We start from the raw sequence: 24143 nt of genomic DNA, 5'->3' as shown, positions 1-24143 counted from the left end.
TTAATTTATTTTGATCTAAATTCTACATGCATTTAGAGTCATACTGTTGTATAGCACAGAAACATACACTTCCATCCAACTTATTCACATTGACCAGATATCCTAAATTAACCTAGTCTTATTTGCCTGTAGTTAGCCCATATCCCTTTAGATGTTTTCTATTCATATACTCGTCCAGATGCCTTTTAAATGTTGCAATTGTACCGGCCTCCACCAGTTCCTCTGGCAGTTCATTCCACACACGCACCACCCTCAGTGTGAAAGTTACCCTTATGTCCTTTTTAAATATTTTCCCTCATACCCAAAACCTATGCCTTCTGGTTCTGGGCTCCTCCACCTCAGGGAAAAGATCTTAGCCAATCATCCTATCCATACCCCTCATGCTATTAGAAACCTCTATAAGGTCACCCTTCAGCCTCCGATGCTCCAGGGAAAATAGCCCCAACCTATTTAACCTCTCTCTGTAGCTCAAACCCTCCAATTCTGGCACATCCATGTAAATCTTCTGTGAACCCTTGCAAATTTCATAACATCTTTCCTAAATCAGGGAGACCTGAACTCTATGCAGTATTCCAAAAGTGGCCTAAACAATGTCCTGTACAACTGAAACATAATATCCCGACTCCTATACTCAGTGCACTGACAAATAAAGGCAAGTACTAAATGGCATCTTCACCATTGTCTATCTATCACTCCTCTTTCAAGGAACTGGGAACTTGCACTCTGAGGTTTCTTTAATGATGAGCCATTAATTTTGTTGCTTTGCCAATTTTTCCACATTAACTCTATTTGCTTACACATTCTGCCCCTTTCTGCCCCACTCTGGGTATCATTATTTAATTAATTGCCTGCAATTGCTTTGTAAGCAAAAGTATCTGCCCTCGCAAACTCACCACATCCCTCTCCTATTTAGCTCTGGTTAAAGGACAGAGAAGGGAAAGTTGAGATGAGGATAGAATTGTAAAAGGATATTGCAGTGAGGAATGAGGAAATGACTATTTTTATTCTATTCAGTTGTGTCTCTTTGAAGGATTCTGGGTGGAAGATGCAATATAAGTGCAAGTTACTTACACTCTTGTGACGATCTGTGCCTAAACATAAATCTCAAATGTATTCTTTGCATTTCTTCCATTGGAATGGCCACCTGGTAACACATAAGCATCTGAATCAGTCAGTAAATCTACATTGTAATCGATCATGATATATAAGGTACAATGTGCCACTTCTAATGTCCTGTTTTCAAATGGCTCCTTTATCCTCAATGTTCTCAGCGCGCGCACAGACACACACACAGAGACACACACACATACACACACCCTAAATCACAAGGACATCACTTCTTAATTAAAGATTATGGATTGAACTTGGTAATGAAATGGCCTTGTTTCAAACTCATTCACTGGCCAGGAATTGCTTGCATCTGTTCAAAGTGCAGCAGATACCCAGTCACCTGTTACAGCAGAAATTCTACCATATATCTAGTGAAATTAAAATAGAGCAGGAGGCAGCTGCAAGGATGACCTTCGGAGTCTAAGTTTTGGCCGAAATGACACCAGTCGCTGCATTTCAGAAGGTAGTGCACCGCGTGTGGCTTTAAATAATATGTTTGTGATTAAGTGAGGCTAGTGAAACTGTGGTAGATACTGTTCCACATAAGAGAATATAAGATAATCTTTGAATCTAAGAAAGATAGGTCAGGTTAGAGTGTGGTGTTGTCTCATGACTAGAATGCAACATGCCTTTAGTAAATTTGCTCAGAGTATCATCACTAAACCACAACATGTGATCTGATGGGACAAACTCTGTCCACTTTGTTGAATCCTCTGACAGCATGACAAAATGAGAAAAGCAGGCTCTACTTTACATCTGAAATTCTTAGCTTTAGTCCAGATGCACAAGTGCCTGTGATTGTAAATATGTATATATCTGAAGCTGTGATAACAGCCTATTGAATCTTACCTATGTTACCTATGCATTTTTATAGAGTCATAGAGATGTACAGCACAGAAACAGACCCTTTGGTCCAACATGTCCATGCCAACCAGATATCCTAACCTATTCTAGTCCCATTTGCCAGCACTTGGAAAATATCCCTCTAAACCCTTCCGATTCATATACCCATCCAGATACCAGTTAAATGCTGTAATTGTACCAGCCTTCACCACTTCCTCTGGCAGCTCATTCTATACGTGCACCACCCTCTGTGTGAAAAAGTTGCCCCTCAGGTCCCTTTGCTATCTTTCCCCATTCCCCAAACCTATGCCTTCTGGTTCGAGATTCCCCCACCCCAGGGAAAAGACCTTGTCTATTTACCCTATCCATGCCCCTCAGGATTTTATAAACCTCTATAAGGTCACCCCTCCAGGGAAAACAGCCCCAGTCTATTCAGCCTCTCCTTATCGCTCAAATCCTTCAACCCTGGCAACATTCTTGTAAATGCTTTCTGAATCCTTTCAAGTCTCTTATGCTATGGGAGCTAACACAAGTGTCACCTCATTAAGAATGAATGCCCAGTTGAAGGTAGCAAACCCAGCTGTAATTCAATCTATGATAGATCATCAGGAACAGAGCAGATCTATATTTCCAAAGAAATGACTCTAGATCCCAGATATCACATCACAAAGTGCTCTCTAAATGATGAGAAGGTAGGATTGGAGATAAACAAAGTCATTTCAGGGTCCAAAGAGGGAAATTTCAAAGACACCGTTAGAATCATTTGGCCCTTCTCCCTACGTTGCAAGGCTGCGCAGCTGCCCAGGGGTTACCACACACACCGATTCCTGTGCCAATGCTTTGACCAGGCAGACATCACTGTCGGAGACCTGTACAACAGAATAGAAAATCAGCGGGAATTTCACTCCCAACCAGCATCTGAGAGCTTTGCAAAAATCATAAGATGAGTCAAGTGAGAACCTGACTTTGTTCTACTTGCTTGTGTAACTCAAATCCCTGTCACCAGGCCTAGAATGCTCTGTCCCATGTCGGAACAGGCTTGATAAAAGTGGGATCACTGTGCTAACCAGTTAGGAGGGAGTAGCCCAGGGAATCCTCAAATTGCCTCTGGACCCAGTGAAGTCTCTGGACATCAAATCAAACATGGGCAGGTAAATCTCTTGCTGATGACCACCTACTGACCACCAGAGCAATGAAGACTCTTCCGTTTTGGACACTGATGCATTATTTCCACAGCCGAGCAGTACCAGGTTGTGAATGGGATAGAGTGTTATCACGCCACTCTTTTTCCACTGGATCTAAGGGTCTGTCTGGCTTACAGGGGTAGCTGGAGGAAGTGAGGACTGCAGATGCTGGAGAGTCAGAGTCAATTCCTGTTGAAGGGAGTATGCTGCAACATCGACTCTCCTGCTCCTCGAATGCTGCCTGACATGCTGTGCTTTTCCAGCGCCACCCTTTTCCATTCTTACAGTGGTAGAGGATGTATCACTGACATCTTAACAAATAAGGTATTTGTCTTGGCAACTTTGAAGGTGGTACACACTGCTACCACTTTGAGTCAGCGGCGGAGCAGGGGAATGCCAAAAGTGATGGATGAGATGCCGATCCAATGGATGGCTTTGTGTTAGAAGTTTTTAAGTTCCTTGAGTGTTATTTGAGCTGCACTCATCCAGTTAAGTGGTCCATATGCCATCACACAGCTGACTTGTACCTTACGGTTGGTAGACAGGCATTGGGGAGGCGGGGGTGAGTTAATCCTCAGCACCTGACCAGCTTAAGTAATCATCATATTTACATATCTTGGGATCAATTGTGAAATCTGCGATGTTGACTAAATGTAAAAAAAAAAACTGGCATTTTTGTGCAGCTAAGAGATGATGGAATGAAAGTTGCCTCATTATAAGGAAGAACAGTCCATTTTTGTGCAGGAATCTTGCTTTGACTCAAGGAGGTTAGTTCCGGGAATTTTCTTTTTCAATTTTGCCACTTTGTACCAAAGGTAAGTGACACCAGAGTAAAGCTCCTTCAAATGTGCCCAATAATAACAATTGGCCCTTCCAATTTCAGTGTGCCAAATCAGACCTTCCCCACCCTGTGCCTGCCCAGATGTATTTTTCCATATGAAATTGCTTCTCTACTTAGAGGAAGCTTTTTATAGAAGCAAATTACTGCAGATGTTGGAATCTGTAGCGAAGGCAAAATATGCTTGAAAACACAGCAGGTCAGGCAGCATCCGTGGAGAGAGAGAGAGCAAACAAACATTTCAAGTCTAGGTGACTCTTCGTCAGAACTTTTACATGACGTCTACCTCCCTGTGAAGTCCAACGTTTTTTGCTGCTCCCTAATTTCCATTGAATTGAGTGAATTGCTAGGCCATTTCAGAGGGCAGCTGATAGTCAACATTATTGTTATGGGTCTGGAGTGTGACTCCAGACCGGGTAAGGACAGCAGATTTCCTGCAGGAAGGATGTAAACAAACTAGGAGGATAATGGGGTTACTGTAATTCAACGGTAGCTTCACGATGACCATTACTGAGACCAGCTTTCCATCGCAAATGTTATTAATTTGAACTTACATCTCAGAAGTTGTTATCATGGATGTTGAAGCCTTCTCTCCAGGACATACGCCGGATTATCAGTCAAATGAAATTACCACGATTCTACCATCTCTCTTGCTCAAGGGGAATCATCAGCTGGAACTTTCCTGACTGCTTCTGCCTCTCATTGACCCATAGGACTGAGGTCAACTGATTTGCCAGCTGCTCCAAGATCAGAACAGAGCATGGTGGGACCTGTGCTAGGTTCCACAACCACTGGTCACCCACATCATTTAGCAAGGTGATCATCGTCATGGCAACTCGAATTCTCTGGATTGTGTGAAGGGTACTGACAATACACTCACAATAAAATAAGGAGGAGGAGAGAGTAAATGGAAGGGAAAGGAATGTGCTGATTATTGAAATGTAGCAGTCGTTGTCATTTAATGATGTAATCATTAATCACAGAGAGGCTGAGTAACCGTCTTCACATTGACAGCTTTAAACCTAGTACAGTTCAAACGGAGGTTGGATGTTCAATGAAGTTAGCGTCAATGTTAATTTTGTGCGAGATAAAATTATGAACCAGGGCCAAAGTGGGCAAGGTTCATCATGAATATGTGACCGCAAGCGTGCGCACACACACACAATTCCTGGGTCTGCCAGGAACCAGTATGGAAAATAAAATCAAAACATTTAACATACAATTGCTTTACTTGCACTTTTCGTGATTAATTATTGATTTTTCTCCTGCAGGTACACACTTTGCAATGGTAATTTTCTTCTTGCAGAACTGCAGTCAGCGTGATAGGTCAAACTGTATTAATACGTGGAGAATTTTGCAGCCTAACAGTGATAAATAGCTGAGCAAAGAACTGGCATTGGCAGTTATTGGTTACCTCTGTGACAATTCTTGAAAGGTGAAGTGAATCCCACCCCAACTCAAACACAATTACTCTTCCTGGGCCACGGTTCAATAGGCAACCCTCGAAGTCCCCTCAAAGTCACTGCACATCAGAAAGTGTTACTGAGCCTGCAAATTGAATATGGTCCAGTTCCATCATGTCCTTAGCCAACCTCTGTGGATACGGAATCACTGAATTTCACAACCCAGGAAGTGGCCATTCAGCCCATCATTGGCTTTTTGAATGAGCAATCTGCTCTGTTCCCCTCCTTGTTTTGTTTTGTGCCGGAGCCCTGCAATTTTTCTACTGACTTATTGACTTGCCTATATTCTGCTCAATGGTCTGAGGAGATCGATCATAGCTTCACCAGATTCTTTGACTATGTAGTAGCACACCATGTTGGCGTCCTTCCAAAAGTGGGAACAAATCTGCAGCCTTAGGCCTCATCTGTCATTTATAAATGTTTAGCAGAACCTTCTTACCTTTTTATACAAGGGTCGAATTTAATACCAATCTTATTTGCCAAACCTGCCCTCAGGATCAGCCTGGGATGCAGACGAGGAGACATAGGATGTGGGAGATCCTACAACTCTCCCCAGTTAATTGGGGGGGCAGAGTTGAAGTTAGGTTGCCAGTTATGAGGCACGTAAAATCCTCGCATTGTCTACACCGGTAATAGATGGAGAAGGCCACCTATTCAAGTGCCTGCGCCCAATTGAGGAGCCCTTCATCTGAGCAGCAAAGGCCCTCCTCTCTTGAAGGTAATCCACTGTCTTCAAATCAACCTCCTTCCGTTAAGTGGCCCTGCTTGATATCCCTCCACCCATCCCATTCTAAGGCCTCGACAGAATATGTCCCAATCCTCCAGGAGTTCCACCAGTGGCCACTGCGAGTGCTGTTGGGTCTGAAGAGCAGCTGGCCATCTGATTGGAGCTGTGATGGCAGGCAGGTTTGGGTCTGACTGTTCTCTGTCCTTCTTTCGCTGTACCACAGTTGTAGCTGTGTATTCAGTTGCTCAGAAATGAGTTCTTAAATCTCTCTGTCTTTTCATCTTCCTCCCTTTTAAATGGCACTTCTCAAAATCTACCTCTCTGTCCAGCTGGTTGATCACTCATCCTCATGACTCCTTCTTAAACTTGTTCTGTTTATTGTGGTACACTTTGGAATGTTTTATAGTATTGAAAGAACCAAAGAAATTATTGCAGCTGTAAAGTGTGAATGAAGATGGACAGGTGTTGTGGGAATTTGACTTACAACTCCAGACGACACAAATTTCATTTGAAAAGTAAATGCTTTATTTCTGGATAGCTGGCGAGAGATTCTGGGTGACAACAAAAGGATCTCAAAGCCTTCTAGTGGTGGCACCCCTCGATGAATCTCTGCTCTACTCATGAAAGCAGTATATTTTATAGGAATAATACAGAGGTCTACAAGTCACATGGCTGATTGCTGTTACATTGTCTAAGACAGGTAATTACAATTTTACAATGCCCGGTGATTGCTGACTTCTTGTGACAAATAGCAAATGGTTTACAAGAACTGGTTATCGTATTCTTCACAATTATATGTTAATGGATAAGGGTTTAACAGAAGAATTTTGTTTTGTTCTCATTGTTGGATTCACATGTCCATGTTGATAGGTAGGGGAAGCATGATAATGAGAACAGGAGGCAGTTAATTAAGGTTATGGCCAAGGCTATCAGTCTTGTCCAAATTTCCAAGAAGATTGCACATATCGACACAGACATCAAGTTTCTACAGGACAGGACAACTCCATACAACCCTGTCACGGTGGACGCTGCAAGACGTGTCAGATTGTGGACATAGATACGACTATAACGCGTGGGAACACCTCCCACCTTGTACATGGCAGGTACTCATGTGACTCAGCCAACGTTGTCTATCTTATACGTTGCAGGAAAGGGTGCCCGGAGGCATGGTACATTGGGGAAACCGAGCAAAGGCTACGACAACGGATGAATGGGCACCGCACAACAATCAACAGACAGGAGGGTTCCCTCCCAGTTGGGGAACACTTCAGTGGTCCAGGACATTCCGCCTCGGACCTTTGGGTGACCATCCTCCAAGGTGGACTTCGGGACAGGTAGCCTGACCTGCTGCGCTTTTCCAGCAACACATTTTCTACCCATAGGGAGGGCCTCAACCGGGACCTTGGGTTCATGTCACATTACAGGTGATCACCATTGCACTGCACACACACACACTCTCACATACACACGGACACAGGTACACACAGACGCGCACACAGACACCCACACACACTCCCACACTCATACATGCATCCCCTCACAGACTTAAGACACTCTGCACTCACTACACACACACACACACACACACACACTTTCTCACACTCACAACCCCCACACCAGACAGACAGACACACACACACACACAGACAAAGACCCACATGCACACATAAATATTGTGAGGTGAATTTGTACTTGCAGAGTTACATTGTACTTTGCTCAAAAACTGCATGCATTCATGTAGAACTCTGAGCTCAAAAACTGCATGAATTTATGTAAAACTCTGTTATCTCACTTTTTAGATTAGAATCATTCTAAACATAATGGCATAGACAGAGAACACAGGGGGCTAACACCTTCAACATATTATCTAGCTATCACCATTGTTAACAGCTAACCCGAGAATGCAACTTTTTAAAAAAGGTTTTGTGATTTACACATGAAAGAAGTGAAACTATCACTGTATTCTAACAGATGAAAGGCTTAACAGACAATCACTTTTTCAATGTATAATTTCAGTTACATCACACTGTAAATTTTTGCTATAAATTCTGTGTTACGATCGAGCCCTCCACTATCATCTGATGGAGGAGCGTCGCTCCGAAAGCTAGTGTGCTTCCAATTAAACCTGTTGGACTATAATCTGGTGTTGTGTGATTTTTTAGTCTTGTCCAAGGAGGACAAACACCTTTGCCTGAGGCTTCAAGTGAAATCCGCACGTATGGCTCCAGAGAATTCTGTCGTCTTGGAGTCAGCCAGCCCCCCTACTGTGAGGACAGTCATGCAATTGTTACTGTAGTCAGTCCTTTTAAGAGTGGATCTTTAACGCTTGAGTTCCCAATATCATGGTAAGCAAGTAAAAATGGAACTTATTCTCTTGTGGCTCTCTAACTTCCTCAGTGTGACTCAAGGCTTGTGTCAGACAGAACAATTGTCATTATATCATGGTCATGGATTTTCCTTATCTTGCTGGTGTTGATCATGAAGCATCTTTACACGCAGAATTTTGCCAACATTTAAAATCCTAAAGCTTTTACATTTATGTCACAGCAGCAATGAAAACAGCTCTCCTGCTGATTCACATTTTCATTCTTTCTCATGTTCAGAAAATCAGGTCATGACATGTTTTGTTCTGATGTCATCTGTTCCCTATACTGAGACAATCCACACAGTTAGACTTCTACGATTCTATGATTTGCTTCCTGTATATCAGCAAGCACATAAAGCAACTTGGAAATGTGTTTTCCCTTGTTTGAAATCGTCAAAGTAACAGCCAGAGTTGTTTTGGATTTTACGTTCAATATTGCCAAAATGTTTTCCAAAGAGAAAATGAGCCAATGCAGTTCTATTTATTTCATTAAAACCCATGTATCCCTCGTTCCTTTATATAATAAGTGTCTAAACTTCAAATATACTTCTTTGGTTCTGTAATACTTCAAGCCATCTTGAAATCATGAAAGGCAACCTATAAATATAAGGACAAAGTGAGGACTGCAGATGCTGGAGATCAGAGTCAAGAGTGTGGTGCTGGAAAAGCACAGCAGTTCAGGCAGCATCGAAGGAGCAGGAGAATTGATATTTCAGGCATAAGCCCTTCATCAGGAATGGGGCTTATACCTGAAACGTCGATTCTCCTGCTCCTCAGATGCAGTCTATCCTCCTCTGTTTTTCCAGCACCACACTCTTGAGTCTATAAATGTACACTTTTGTTTTGGAAATGAAAAATAAAACTGGAATATCTCACTATTTTCACTGACCTTTATTGTCTCAATCCAACGGGGTTGCTTGACCTGATAGTAGATGACAGATCGATATTCACTGACTGGTTTGTCTCCTGCACCCAGGCAAATGGCGTTCTGTATCAAAACAATTCAATTTTGAAGATGCAGATTAAAGAATTGCAGGGTACATGTGTAATGTCAGAGTCTCATAGAGGAGAAAAGACCCTTCGGTCCAATTCGTCCATGACGACCAGATATCCCGACCCAATCTAGTCCCACCTGCCAGCACCTGGGCCATATCCCTCCAAACCCTTCTTATTCATATACCCATCCAGAAGCCTTTTAAATGTTGCAGTTGTACTAACCTCCACCACTTCCTCTGGCAGCCCATTCCACACCCACACCATCTCTGCTTGAAAACATTGTCCCTTAAGCCTCTTCTATATCTTTCCCCTCTCACTCGAAACCTATGCCGTATAGTTCTGGACTCCCCCATCCCAGGGAAAAGACTTTGTCTATTTACCATATCCATGCCCCTCAGGATTTTATAAACCTCTATAAGATCACCCCTCCAGGAAAAAAAGCCCCAGCCTATTCAGCCTCTCCTTGTTGATCAAATCCTCCAACCCTGGCAACATCCTTGTAAAGTTTTTCTGAACTTTTTCAAGTTTCACAACATCCTTCTGACCATGTAACAGTACCACAGTTCAATAGCACCAAATAGTGACAATCAGTATGTATCATGGACTTATTCAATAGCTCTTGAACGGTCTACAATTCATCCAATTCTCTTTGTCCCTCACCCACCCACCTTGGCCAGTACAGTCATTCTCTTCCCTGAGGATCTCACTGCTCGGCCATGCTGTGTTCAGCGACGCTCAAGTACATCATTCACCACTCATCCTTCGAAGGATTAAGGTTGCGAGATCCAGGAGCCCTAATGTGGCCTTTGGAGGGATATAGGCTAAATGCTGGCAGATGGGACCAGATTAGTTTAGGATATCTGGTCAGCACGGACGAGTTGAACCGAAGGGTCTGTTTCTGAGCCGTGCAGCTCTATGACTCAATGACGATCTCCAGGACTGGACAGATCTTACTCCCACTTTAATTCCTTGCACTTCAATCTTCCCAGAGGCAACACAGATACATCAGGAGGGGTCTTCTGGCTGAATTAAAACCTCTAGTGGAAGGAAATTCCAGAGTTCTGCCACTATTTGTGTGGAAAGTGCTTCCTAATTTTGTTCCTAAAATTGCAGCTCAAGTTTTAGTGGTCTCTCCTTCTTGATACCACCACCAGTGGTAACAGGTTTCTGTTATGGCTTCGTAGAATCCTTGCAATATTTTAAAAAACATTAGTTAGATCATCCCATCAATCCCCTATATTTGAGTAAAATGATAGACAATTAAGTCCAAATGGAATCCTGCACTTGATTGGTTGGATCAATGGGAGGCTGGACTGCCTGAAGTAAGTCTTGGCATCTCTGGGCTGTTACATGAAGGTGAGCTCATCTTGATACAGTTTAAGGAAGCAGAAGGGTTTACCCCTCAAAATGGTCTAAATGACACAGTCCTCCCCTCTTTACCCCATTTTCCCCCACCCCATTAGTACTACCCTTATCCAAGTGCCCCATAAAATAGTGTCTTCCACCTACTGCTGCCTCTCCGATTTTAAACCTGCTCTCTCCCCATTAGTGTTATCTGTTCCCAACTGTCCCATCAATTGGTTCCCTTTGCCAACTTTCCTCAATATGGTGCCACGTCTGTTTTTCTCCACTGTATGAGGCTATCCAATAATCCCCTCCATAGATAACTGAATCAGACCATTTGGCCCAAAAGATCAATGAAAGAATTTGTGCTTCATATGTGATCCTCCACATCTGTCTACTTCACACTAACAATTTATTCTTTTGTTGTGTTCTCTTTCATGTGCCATTCTAAATGGCTCTCAAATGATTCGTTTAACTTTTCCCGTAGCTATGCTTTGTTGTAGCATGTTCTACATTCTCACCAATCCTAAGAAGTTTCTCTTGAGTTCCTTATTGGATATATCTGTCACTATCTTGTAGATCTACCACTCCTAGTCCTGGAAGGTTCTATGCAGAAATTACTGATGTTGACTTGCCTTGTCTAATAGTTCACATTGTTAAAGCAATACCAAATTGCCCTTCTTTTGCTTTTCCAAACAAAAATGATACATTTATTGGTGTTTTCCACCAAATGCTCTATTTACTGACGTCTTCTGCAAAATTTCCCAATATATTGGCACCTTTACCAACCCCTCTCCATCAGTGCCCTTATCCAATGGCCCATAAAATGGTGTCTTCCAGCAATTCCTTAACTCACTGTTATTTTCTATCCATCCCTGTTAGTGATATCTTTATCCAAATTCCTCAATTATTGGTGCCTTCCTCCAATCTTGGAGTCAAAGAAGCAAGACCATTACTTAATTTGTTTTCATAATGACTGTCCTGGTGGGGTGTATAAAACTAACAATGGATAAACAGTGAAGTGAGATGTGAATATTCATAGAACAAGAAAGACTGTATACAACAAAATCAATAAAATCCTGTCCAAATTAATCGCTGTGTGTGTTGGCTGTTTTCTTGACTGAACCCATCAAGTAAGACCTGCTGAGGCAGTGATTAACTGATCACTTGCAACTACTTAAATCAATTACCTATTGCTCATAATGAAGTAGAGTTGTCAACCTTTCAGGTTTCTCCTAGAATCTACTTTGAATAAAGATAAATCTCCTGCAAACTGCTGCCTGAGAGAAAATGCAGAGGGATGCACAAAAATGGTGTATTTCATTCCCTTCAAACACTTTTCACTCTGTATTTACAAAACACTTTAAGATGAGGAAAAAAGCTGTCTTTCACCAATTAGGTGCTGAAGTGTTCCCGGTTAGTGGGGACTGTGTTATCAGTATCCGCGGTGGGATTGAAACATTCGGAAGAGATAATGTGATGACAGCTCTGGAAGTATGTCCAATCGTAATTGGCAAATCCTGCTCTGAAGTGAATGACATTGCATTTACAGAACTGAAGCAAGCCCATTCGGCCCAACAGATCAATGCCAGGTTTGTGGCCAACATGAGATTCCTCCAAATCTATCCACGTCATCTCATTCTAGTAACATATTCACTTATGCCTTTTTCTCCCATGGACTTTTCTGGATCATTCTTAAGTGCATCTTTGACTTGTTATAATATGTTCTATGTTCTCACCTTATAAGGAAATTTATTCTGAATTCCTTACAGGATGTATTCGTGACTATCTTCTAACTATTGCACCTAGGTTTAGACACGTCCTTGCAAAATTACACAATAATGTCCTGCAATGTCTAATATTTTCATTGGGCAACTTGATCAGCATGGATGAGTTGGACGAAAGTGGTCTGTTTCCATGCTGTATGACTCTATGACTTTATTTCAATTTAAAACCCTACCCTTCTGCTCTTTTGAAGAGAAAATAATCTGTTTGTTTGCATTCTCCATCAATGGCTCCATTTGTTGCTGACCTCCCTTGATTTCCCAATGTAACGATACCTCTCTCATTTCACACCTCCCATCAATATTACTATCCAAGCATCCCATAAAATGGAGCCTTCCATCAATTTCCTCATTTACTGCTGCCTCTGCCATTTTACAGATCTCCTAATGGGGTTATCTGTAACAAAATCCCCTTCCCTAATTTTCCCAACTACAATGAATGCCTTGCATGCATTTACCAGCAGTCTTCACTAATTCCCCTTTTCATTTGCATGGTTTTCCCATTTACTAGTGCCCTCTCATTATCACCTTAGCTATTGGTAACTGGCCATTTTCCAAGCCTACATGCATTGGCTCCCTCCCTCAAATACCCCATTTGCTGCTGTCCTCCCCAAACCCCGCAGCACTGCTGCCCTCTCCCCAATTATTTTTCTCAGATACACTTCAGCAATTACATATCTGGTAGAGCCACAGCACAATGTCACAGTGATCAACGATGGCCAGAATGAAACATCATTCTCAAACAAAAACAGAAATTGCTGGAAAAGCTCAGCAGGTCCGGCAGCATCTGTGCAGAGAAATCAGAGTTAAGGTTTCAGATTGACTGATCCTTCCTCAAAACTCTGAGGAAGGGTCACTCGGCTTGAAACTTTATCTCTGATTTCCCTGCACAGATGCTGCCGGACCTGCTGAGCTTTTCCAGTAATTTCTGCTTTTGTTTCTGATTTACAGCATCCACAGTTCCTTCGGTCGATATTTCTTTCTGTTGTGTTATCTAATAAGGGCACGAGCTGACAGGAAATTATTGACCTTAACACCTCGGTTCAACAAGAAGCAACAAAATACAAAGAAGCCAGGGGTTCTTGATCTCGTCTGCACCTTCAAGAAAAGGGCTGAAAAACTTCAAAATCACAGGCACCGTTTATAAATAAGGGATCATCCAGTCAGGACAAAGATGAGGAACAAGAAATGTTTCTCTCAGAGGGTTGAGATTCTTTAGAATTCCCTTCATCAGAAGCCAATAGGTGTAGAATCTTTACATTTTTGATCACCAAGGAGATGGAGGATTTTCAGGGATATGCAGGAATGAGGCTAAAATCAGATCAGTCATGATCTGCTGAACAGAAGCGGGGTCAAAGGACCAAGTGCCTCGTCTTATCTGTATGTTCAACGCACATACATCATACATTAGCCTTGAATGTGTTGATAAAGCTTCTGGATTAAAACATTTCCCATACTCTACCCAATGGGTATGAATATACACAGCCCTTTGGAATGAAGGAGTAGCTTTAAAAACCACTCCTTCACGTATTTTCAGGAGAGGCTGAACTTTGAATCATTGCTGTTCCATCTCTACTAACCGCCATTAATCGCCCATATTCATTATTGAGAAGTAATTATTACCGGAAGAATTTTACCGTCGTCGCTACAGACACACATTATCACTTCCACATTCTTCTGGGTGGTCTTGTTGTACTTGTCAAAGTCACCATACTGGATGGTGATGTAAATATCATTCCTCACGTCACCTGCAGAGGATTGGAACAGAGCAATGCCCTGAAGTTAGTGGTTTTACAATGCTTTGGAATGTGACAACAGACATCAGGTGCTTTAAGTAACAGTCCCATTCACATATCTCAGCTTTTGGAGCTTCCCTCTCAGCAGTGAACTGATGTTACAATCCCACGCTCCCACTCCAGAGCATTGTGAGAAAGGTGTCCATGATCAGCAACTCAAGCACTGCAACCAACATGGTCCAAACTATTTGCAGAAGGGAGTACTAATTCTTAAATACTGCACCCACTTCTGTCTATAGAATTTCTGTAGAATCCCTGCAAGGTGGAAACAGGCCATTTGGCACAACAGGTAGAGCTTATTCCTGTTCCTCAAATGCTGCCTGAGCAGCTGTGCTTTTCCAGCACCACATTCTGCGACTCTGATCTGCAGTCCTCACTTTCTCCACACCAACCTCACGAAGAGCAACCTACCCAGACCCATTCCCCTACCCTATTACTCAATATTTCCCCTGAATGATGCCCCTAACCTACACACCCCGGAACACTGTGGGCAATTTAGCGTGGCCAATTCATCTAACCTGCACATCTTTGGACTGTGGGAGGAAACCAGAGCAAACCCACACAGGCACTGGGAGAATGTGCAAATTCCACATTGACAGTCGCCCAAGGATGGAATCGAACCCGGGTCCCTGGCGCTGTGCAGCTGCAGGGCTAACCACTGAGCCACCATGCTGCCCCTCATCTCTTTCCCTGACAATCAACTTTGATTTATTCTTTCACAAGATCTAATCAACTCTGACAAGACAATGTATTTAATTGTCCATGAGGAGGTGCTGGTGAGCTGTATACTTGAAACAATGTAATACAAGGGTTGTAGGTACAGCCACAGGGCAGTTTGGAAAAGGATAAGGATCCCTACTCATTAACAGTGAAGGAACAGTAATCAGGATGTTGAAAAGCTTGGATGGGAACAAGCAGGAGGTGCCACTGTCCTTCTTAGTGGAAGGGGTCACAAATTTGGACAGTGCTGATGAAGGAGCTGTGGGAGGTTGTTGTATTGCATCAAGTCGATGGTCCACACTGATGGAAAATTGATATCAGTGATGGAAGGAGTAATCAACCAGACTGATTTATGTTCTGGTGGTGTCAAGTTTCTTGAGTATCATTGGAACTGCACTCATCCAGACAAGTGGAAAGTACTCCATCACACTCCTGACTTGTGCCTTGTAAAGTGTGCACTGGCTTTGGGTAGGCCGGACTGTCTTTTTCTGAAAAATTCATTCAAAGGTTGTGAGTATCATTGGCTGGGCCAGCATTTATTGTTCATTCCGAATTATCTTTGAGAAGGTGGTGGTGAACTACCTTCTTCAACTGAGTTAAAAATCACACAACACCACGTTACAGTCCAACAGGTTTATTTGGAAGAACTAGCTTTCGAAGTTCTGTTCCTTCATCAGGTGGTTGTGGAGCAGGATCATAAGACACAGAATTTAAAGCAAAAGATTACAGTGTCATGCAACTGAAATAATATAATGAACAAACCTGGACTTAACAGCAATCTAGGCTGTTAAATATATCATTTCAGTTGCATGACACTTTAATCTTTTGCTTTAAATTCTGTGTCTGATAGTCCTGCTGCACAGCTACCTGATGAAGGAGCAGTGCTCCGAAAGCTAGTGCTTCCAAATAAACCTGTTGGACTATAACTTGGTGTTGTGCGATTTTTAACTTTGTCTTGAACTGAGGCAGTTCTTGGGAAGTCCAGGATTTTAACCCAGTGGCTCTGAAGGAACAGAGATAAATTTCCAAATGGGGATGGTGAGTGGCTTGGAGCGGAACTTGCAGGTGATGGTGTCCCCATGGATCTGCCCCTGTCCTTCCAAATGAAAGCAACTGTGCATTTGAAAGGTGCTGATTGTGAAGCTTTGGTGAAATTTTGTAGTACATCTTGTTGATGGTACATTCCCCTGCATCAATGATAGACAGAAAAGATGGAAGGACAAACAAGTGGATTGCTTTGCCCTGGATGATGTCAAGCTTCTTGAATGTTATTGGAGCTGCACCCATCCAGACAAGTGGAGAGTATTCCATACACTCCTGACTTGTGCCTTATAGATGGTGGACAGGTTTTGGGGAGTCAGGAAGTGAGTTTCTCACCACAATATTCCTAGCCTCTGACCTGCTCTCGGAGCCACTCTTTTTATATGGTGAGTCCAGTTCAGTTTCTGGTTAAGGATAACCCCAAGAATGTTGATAGTGTTGGTTAATGTGATGGTAATGCCATGTGGGTTTCAACAGGCTATTGTATATTGTCTCTTATGGTGATGATCATAGCCTGGCATTCATGTGGCATGTATGTTACTTGCTAATTCTCAGTCCACTCCTGGATATTGTCCAGATCTTGTAGCATTTGAACATGGACTGAGGAGTCACAAATGATGCTGAACATTCTGCAATCATTGGTGAACATCCCTATTTCTGACCTGATGATGGAGGGAAGGTATTTGATGAAGCAACTGAACATGGTTGGGCCTGAGACACTACCCTGAGGAACTCCTGAAGAGATGCCCTGCAGCAGAGATGATTGACAGCCAACACCATCTTCTTATGTACTAGGTATGACACCAACATTTCCACTTGATACCTATTGATTCCAGTTGAAAAGTGTAGCACTGGAAAAGCACAGCAGGTCAGGCAGCATCCGAGGAGCAGGACAATCAATGTGTGGGGTATAACCCATCATCAGGAATGTTATATTCCACATTCCTGATGAAGGGTTTATGCCCAAAACTTCAATTCTCCTGCGCCTCTCTTGCTGCCTAACCTACTGTGCTTTTTGGGCACCACACTTTTCGATTCTGATCTCCAGAACTGCACTCCTCACTTTCTCCTAACCATTGACACCAGTTTCGCTAGGGGTCCTTAGTGCACATTCAGTCAAATGCAGCCTCGATGTCAAGGGCTGTCACTCTCACCTGACCTCTGGAATTCAACTCTTTTTGTCCATGTTTGAACCAAGGCTGTAATGAGGTCAGGAGGTGAGTGAGCCTGGCAGAATCCCCTCATCTGCACCATAAGATTCTTTTTTGTCATCTGTCCCTTCCTTTCTAATCTTGTTCACTCACTGTACCAGAGTGTTGTGAGGTGGAAGAGTTTTAATGGAAAGGATCAGGCATTGTGGCATCCAAACAGCATTAATTAACATTGATGTATTTTATTTCTATCATTGAACCCAGCTTCTGAAGGACCCTGAGTCTAGATTAGTTGGGTTTAAAAGAGTACACCGCAAAATGATTGCTGTTCTCTCACCATGATTATAACAGTGCTTGATATCCTAATGTTGTCTCCTGCAGTTGAGAATAGAATCCCTTGCCATATTTAGAAAGAGCATGTGGGCTTAGGGGCCTTAAGAAGCCAGCCAAATGACGTCAAATTCACAGCTGCTTCAAACAATTTCACAACAGGCAGTGCAGTAGCCACCTGTAACCCCGGCCAGATCAAGTTAATAACAACCCCATTGAAAGGTGGAAGCTTTGAAATACACAGCTAATAAGCTGCATAAAATAGACATTGCTCCTTGACTGTATTCTGGAGTGGTTTTTCACTATTGTCAGGCTTGAAAGGTAAAGAAATTTGGAATTTCATCAATGAAGAGCATTGAGTCCATCTTTAGTGTGTCCCGGTCAATACCAATCAATATCCCAGTGCCACATACAGGGAAATAAATTGCATGCAAGTTTCTGTGAAGCAGGTTTGAGAATGCACAGTGACTGGACAGAATGTAGCCACCATTTTCAAGTCATATCTTGATTTATTTAGCACCTGGAGTTACCATATATACTCTAGTAAACGCCAATTTCATTTTTGGCCAAAAAATCTGGAGTTTTCCACACATCTTGTGTAAAGTCAACACTAGTTCTTCACAGATAACAGATCAACATTTGTGAGTCATGGTATTATCCTGTACATAAATGTTACGGTGAGTAAACAATTTTTTTTTAATGCAATTACGTGTTTTGATGTACAGTTCATGCCAATTTGGCACGAAAGCTTAAGACGCATGAGGTCAGAGTCTGGTTGACAACCTGGGGTGGCACAGTGGCTCAGTGGTTAGCACTGCTGCCTCACAACACCAGGGTCCTGGGTTCAATTCCAGCCTCAGGCAACTGTCTGTGTGGAGTTTGCACATTCTCCCCATGTCTGTGTGGGTTTCCTCCAGGTGCTCCAGTTTCCTCTCATAGTCCAAAAATGTACAGGTTAGGTGAATTGGCTGTGCTAAATTGCCCATAATGTTAGGTGCATTTGCCAGAGGAAAATGGGTCTAACTGGGTTACTCTTCAAAGGGTCGGTGTGGACTTGTTGGGCTGAAGGGCCTGTTTCCACACTGTAGGGAATCTAATCTCCCTTTGTGTGCACCTCCACTGAGCTCAGTTCCCATATGGCATTTGTGGAATACAGTCATATTAAAGTAATTTGTTGTGTTTTTTTACAGGTTTGGAGATTCATTGGGCTTCTGCTAAAGGTATTTTAGACTGTAGCATGAATTTCAGGTCCTCAAATGTAGTATCCATGTAATAGTTGACCCTGTAAATTTAACTTTAAAGAATAGTCCAATTCGACTTTCCCATGAGTATATACAGTATATACAAAAAAAAATTCTTTCATCATTTATCACAGCAGCTCTTGTAAATTTGTTGTGTATGAATTCAGCTGCTGTATTAGCCTATGTTAAATTAGTGACCACACCTCATTGGCTGTGAGGCACATTGGGACATTCTAAACTCATGAACGATCGTTCATTCTTATTGGCTATAGAGCTGGTAGTAAAACCGAGGCATGAACAGACCTCCACAGGCAAAAGTGGAAACTGACAGCATGTAGTTTAGAGAGCAAAAAAGACATTTGGAGTGCTGTCATTATTGCTGCATCCACAAACATAAAATAGACAATTTTCACAAGACAAGACAAACAAACTGTATAGGCCTAAATGGCCAAATAATCTGTTTTCATTGTGTTTTGTTGATGGATAACTGTTAAAGTGATTTGTGCTATATATGTGAGAGTTCTGACCAATAGACAGAACTAAGCCTTCAGAGTTTGCCTTAGTTAGCTCTGATGACCTTTATCCACCCTGTTCATGTGAAATATGAATCACTTTACAGGTATAGATTGACCTGCCAGTAACTCCATTTGGTCCCATTTGAGAACTTTGGCAGCTCCAATTTTTTTTGTATTTTAATTTTCTTGTTTGGTCACGATGTGATTCTTAAGGCAATCTGCCCTTTACCAAGGAATTGAGCATGGTAAGTAATAATGGACTTTGATTTTAAGTTCTGTGTTTTACCCAGAATGTGAGCTTTCTCTACAAGGTCCTGGAGCATATTGATCACTATCTGTCGAGGTTATCTTGGCTTCATTTTGGAACGTGGGCCAGGCACATTTCCTGGGCCTAACCCTGAGAGTATTTGAAGTCCAACCACCTGCATAGTGTTCCCAGTAGCAGCCAATTAACAGGACAACCCCTGGAGGCTCACACAATTGAGGAATTCAAGATGGTATTGGGTGATTATTTGGATAGAAATAGAGTTTAGGGGACATGGGTCGAAAGGCGGGACATTGGCACGAGGTAACAGAACCAGTGTGACGACAGTGGGCAAAATGGCCTCCTTCTGCCCCAGAACAGTTCTGAGGTCCTCTGGATGATTGGGAATGGGGTGAGCTGAGTTGTCTGACCATCTCCATACCTGATAGGTACACAGGGAGTGTGTCAGTGCAAGTAAAGGAGTCTGAAGGGCAGCTCAAGATGAAAATACCCTCTGAAAACTTAAATTGTGACTAGGGCCAAAGGGAGAGCATTGAACAGTGGTGCGAAGAGAGTGTGAGGAGGTTTCACTGAGACCCTTCAATTTGACCTGTTGCCACAATGCTGCCTTCAGGAATACATCAAGCTTTGGGGTCAGTGAGAGGTCTGTCTGACAACGATAAAATTCCACAGCTCCAACTAGGCATTAGATTACAAATAATTAGGTACCGCCCCACCATTGTTGTCTGTCTCACCCTCCATCTGAGCAAGACTCAGGTTTTCTAACCAACATATACATTTAAAAATGCCCCTTTCTAAACTGCTTCCACGCAACTGGTAAAATTCAGCCATCGCTGTTTCTAGGTTGAGTTTGCAATGAATAACTGCTATTAGAATGCTGGATTTTTTTTTAAAAAGCCTACTGGGTCTCAAAACCAATGCTTGAAATGCCTGAGTCAACAGTTTTGATTCTATCCACGAGTAATGAGCAGAAGAGGGTTACTGTGGGAGTTGAATGTCAGGTTTGAGAAAATGAACCTCAGTCCCATTGCATGCTGTTTAATTTTAAAAAAAATGTAAAACCAAGCCAGCAGTGAAGTTCCTGCGAGAGGTAAGTCAGATCCAAATTAACTCTCAAAAGTCACCATATAATCATATCATTGGCATCTTTACTCTGCCAGAACTGCATAGTTGCCGGAGGCAAACGAATGTGGAATAAAATCTCCAAGAAAGTGTTCCTGGGGATTGAGAGGCAGAAGGATGTATCCCTGATCCTCAGACATATGATTCAGGAGACATAGGGGCAGGAGGAGGCCATCTGGCCCATCGAGCCTGCTCCACCATTCGATAAGATCATGGCTGACCTTTCCGTGGACTCAGCTCCACTTGCCCACCGCATTCTCTTTCCCACCCACAGCTCCCCTACTAACCCACACTCCCCCAAACTAACCCCCCACCACCACCCCTCCGTCCCCTGTCCCGATTGCAGAAAGAAAATGACAGTTTCCTAGGTGTTTGCCCCCTTAGAAGCGTACCTGGCATGATGATCTCTGGAAATCCCAACTTCCTGGCTACCACTGTGTTTCTGTCCACAAGGTGTGGATAATCCTTCCTGATCTGTGATACATCGCCAACCAGCATTTTCATGGTAACCCACAGTCCTGGGAAAGGAAAGAAATGTTTACCAATGGCTTACCAGAGCAGGTCATAATGGTTATAACCTGTAGCAGGCCAATGCGACTGGCAATTATTGAAACATGGGTTGTCCATGCATTTCCACATGTTCATACCGAGAAGAAATAGCGCACTTGCAGATGTTTGCACTGGAGCAAACTGGTGCAGGTTCTGATATGATTAGACAATCTGCATGCACGAGGTCATTCCAGTCAGTCTCATGTCCATTTCATTGATACTGCTATTTCTGTGTTCGCTCATCATTATTTTAGGATCACCACTGTGGGGAAACAGGCCATTCAGCCCATCAAGTCCACACTGGCCCTTCAAATAGCAGCCCGCCTAGACTCACCCCCTTGTAACCCTGCAATTCCCATGGCTAACCTTCCTAGCCTGCACACACTGGGGCAATTTAGCATGGTCATAACGTTCTAACCTGGACATTTTGGAGTGTGGGAGGAAACCGGAGAAAACCCACGCAGACACGGGGAGAATGTGCAAACTCCACACAGACAGTCGCCTGAGGCTGGAATTGAACATAGCTCCCTGGCACTGTCGGGCAGCAATGTTAACCACTGGGTCACTGTTGCTGCTATTTAATGCATTGCTTGTTTACAAAATAAGAGAGAACAGATTAAGAACAGCAAGGCCAAGGCTGAACAAGATAAAGATCCAACTGCTGAAACTCTTCTTAAAAATAAAACAGCAAATGACAGCAGGTCAGTCAACGTCTGAGGAGAGAAAACCAGAGCTAACAATGCTGCTCAATGACTTTTCATCTGGCATTAGGCATTTGACCTGAAAAAAAAGTGAACTTTGTCTCTTGGTCTGGTCCTGCAGAGTATTTCAATGTCTTCTATTGTTTTGTTTTAAACTGTCAAAGCTCTTCTTCTATTCAACAAAATAGGTGACAGCCTATCAATGGTTTATTTATCAAGGCAAAGCCCTGCCCAATCAGAGGCAACTTATCAGATTCAAATGTAAACAAAGTCTGGCAGTTAACTGTCAATGATCGGTCTCCATGGTAATGCCTCCATTATTCAGAGTGCATTTGCCAACCAATTAGGATACTGCTTTCATGTAGTAAATGATAGTTCTCCCCTGATATTTTTGCAAATTGTCCTGATAAATACAGATTACAAAACTTTAACAAAGTGTCTCTCTTTTTATCTATATTCAAGTTCTGTACAAATAAATGTTTATTTTCTGTTTTGGATCAGATTCCTAACATCTGCAGTGTTTTGTTCTTGTTCTGGAACTCATTGTTTCCTTATCAATATATCTTCATAAAGAAATAATAAAGACAAAGTGATTACTTAACTATTGACATTTTGTTTAAATGTGAAATTATAATATGATTTTCTATGCTGCCCTAATTATGTAGTGAATATGCAATTTTAGTTGAAAATTGTTTTTATAATGAAACATTTGAAAGAAAACTTAGCACAGATAATCTTATGTGCAGCACATGAGATGATTATTTTGACATGTGCATTTTTCTATGTATATTTTGCTCATATTCTGCTCACTCAACCACTTCAGATGTGGTTGTGTGATTTTCAAAACATTTTGTAGTGTTGCCATGGAGCCTCTCTCGGTGAGATTGTGGAATTAAGGATTATTAAACAATGTCCATTTGTTCAAAGGTGGCAATTCAAAGGCGGTTAGCATGCTTGCCTTCATTGCTCAGATCTTTGAGTTTAGGAGATGGGACATTACGTTGAGGTTGTACAGGACATTGGTGAGGCCTCTTCTGGAATACTGTGTCCAATTCTGGTTGCCCGTTATAGGAAGGACATTATTAAGCTGGCAAGGGTTCTAGAAGAGATTTATCAGGATGTTGCTGAGTATGGAAAGTTTGAGTTACAAGGAGAGGCTGAATAAGCTGGGACTTATCTCACTGGAACGTAAGAGGTTGAGAAGTGACCTTATAGAGGTGTATAAAATAATGGGAGCCTAGATAAAATGTCTTTTCCCAAGGTGGGTGATTTCAAGACTGGGGGGCATATATTTAAGGTGAGAGTTGAAAGATTAAAAAAGACACAAGGGGCATTTTTTTTTACACAGAGAGTGGTCCATGTGTGGAATGAACTTCCAGAGTTAGTGATGGGTACCGTTACAATGATTAAAGAACATTGAGACAAGTACATGCACAAGGGATGTTTGGAGGGATATGGGCCAAGCGAAGGCAGGTGGGACTCGTTTAATTTGTTATTATGTTCAGGATGGACCGTTGGACTGAAGGGCCTGTTTCTGTGCTGTATGACTAATACAATCAATGATGGCGAATGACACGTTTGCACATCACGGTTTTTAATTGCTGACTTGTTTTGTTCTATATGTGGCTCAGCATTATATCTGATCTTAGAATTTATGAAAAGTCACCCAGTCAATCCTGCACTCTCTTTGTCCTGCCATTGGTGCATGAGCCTTCAATGGCCTCAGTCTTAATCTCTATTATTGTCTCCTCAAGCATCTTTGCCTTTCTCCTTCAAGAGGTGACTTAATACCCTTTGTCCTTGCCCAAGTATTGTTCTAAATTTTCCTTCTCTAGCTCACTGTAAATACATAGGACCCCAATGAAACATCTTGTGCTGATTAATGCCATGAAAAGTGCTACATAAGTTCAAATGGTTATTGTTGCTGTCAGCAGACCTGAGCTGATTCAGTACCTAACGTGCGTTAGGAAAAGTGATGGATATCCTAAGTTTTCTCTTTTCCCTCCTCTATCCCCATCATCATTGCTCGCAATCCCAATAACAGAGAATGGATGTCAA

At 42.4% G+C, this 24143-nt stretch overlaps 1 protein-coding gene across 1 annotated transcript in view; it reads right to left on the bottom strand.

The window, feature by feature from the left end:
- LOC122556798 (dedicator of cytokinesis protein 2-like) overlaps positions 1–24143 on the bottom strand; it is a 727415-nt gene that overhangs the window by 538780 nt on the left and 164492 nt on the right. Inside the window, exons 13-16 of the mRNA XM_043703987.1 lie at positions 21228–21353; positions 14278–14402; positions 9420–9518; positions 1072–1144 (exon numbers count right to left, since the gene is read on the bottom strand). Of these exons, the coding sequence (XP_043559922.1) occupies positions 1072–1144; positions 9420–9518; positions 14278–14402; positions 21228–21353 (423 nt within the window). The remainder of the gene's footprint in view (positions 1–1071; positions 1145–9419; positions 9519–14277; positions 14403–21227; positions 21354–24143) is intronic.

The sequence above is a fragment of the Chiloscyllium plagiosum genome, chromosome 14, assembly GCF_004010195.1.
Source record: "Chiloscyllium plagiosum isolate BGI_BamShark_2017 chromosome 14, ASM401019v2, whole genome shotgun sequence".
Classification (NCBI taxonomy): Eukaryota; Metazoa; Chordata; class Chondrichthyes; order Orectolobiformes; family Hemiscylliidae; genus Chiloscyllium; species Chiloscyllium plagiosum.
The sequence above is the reverse complement of the archived record's forward strand: the minus strand, read 5'-3'. Positions and strand labels throughout refer to the sequence as shown.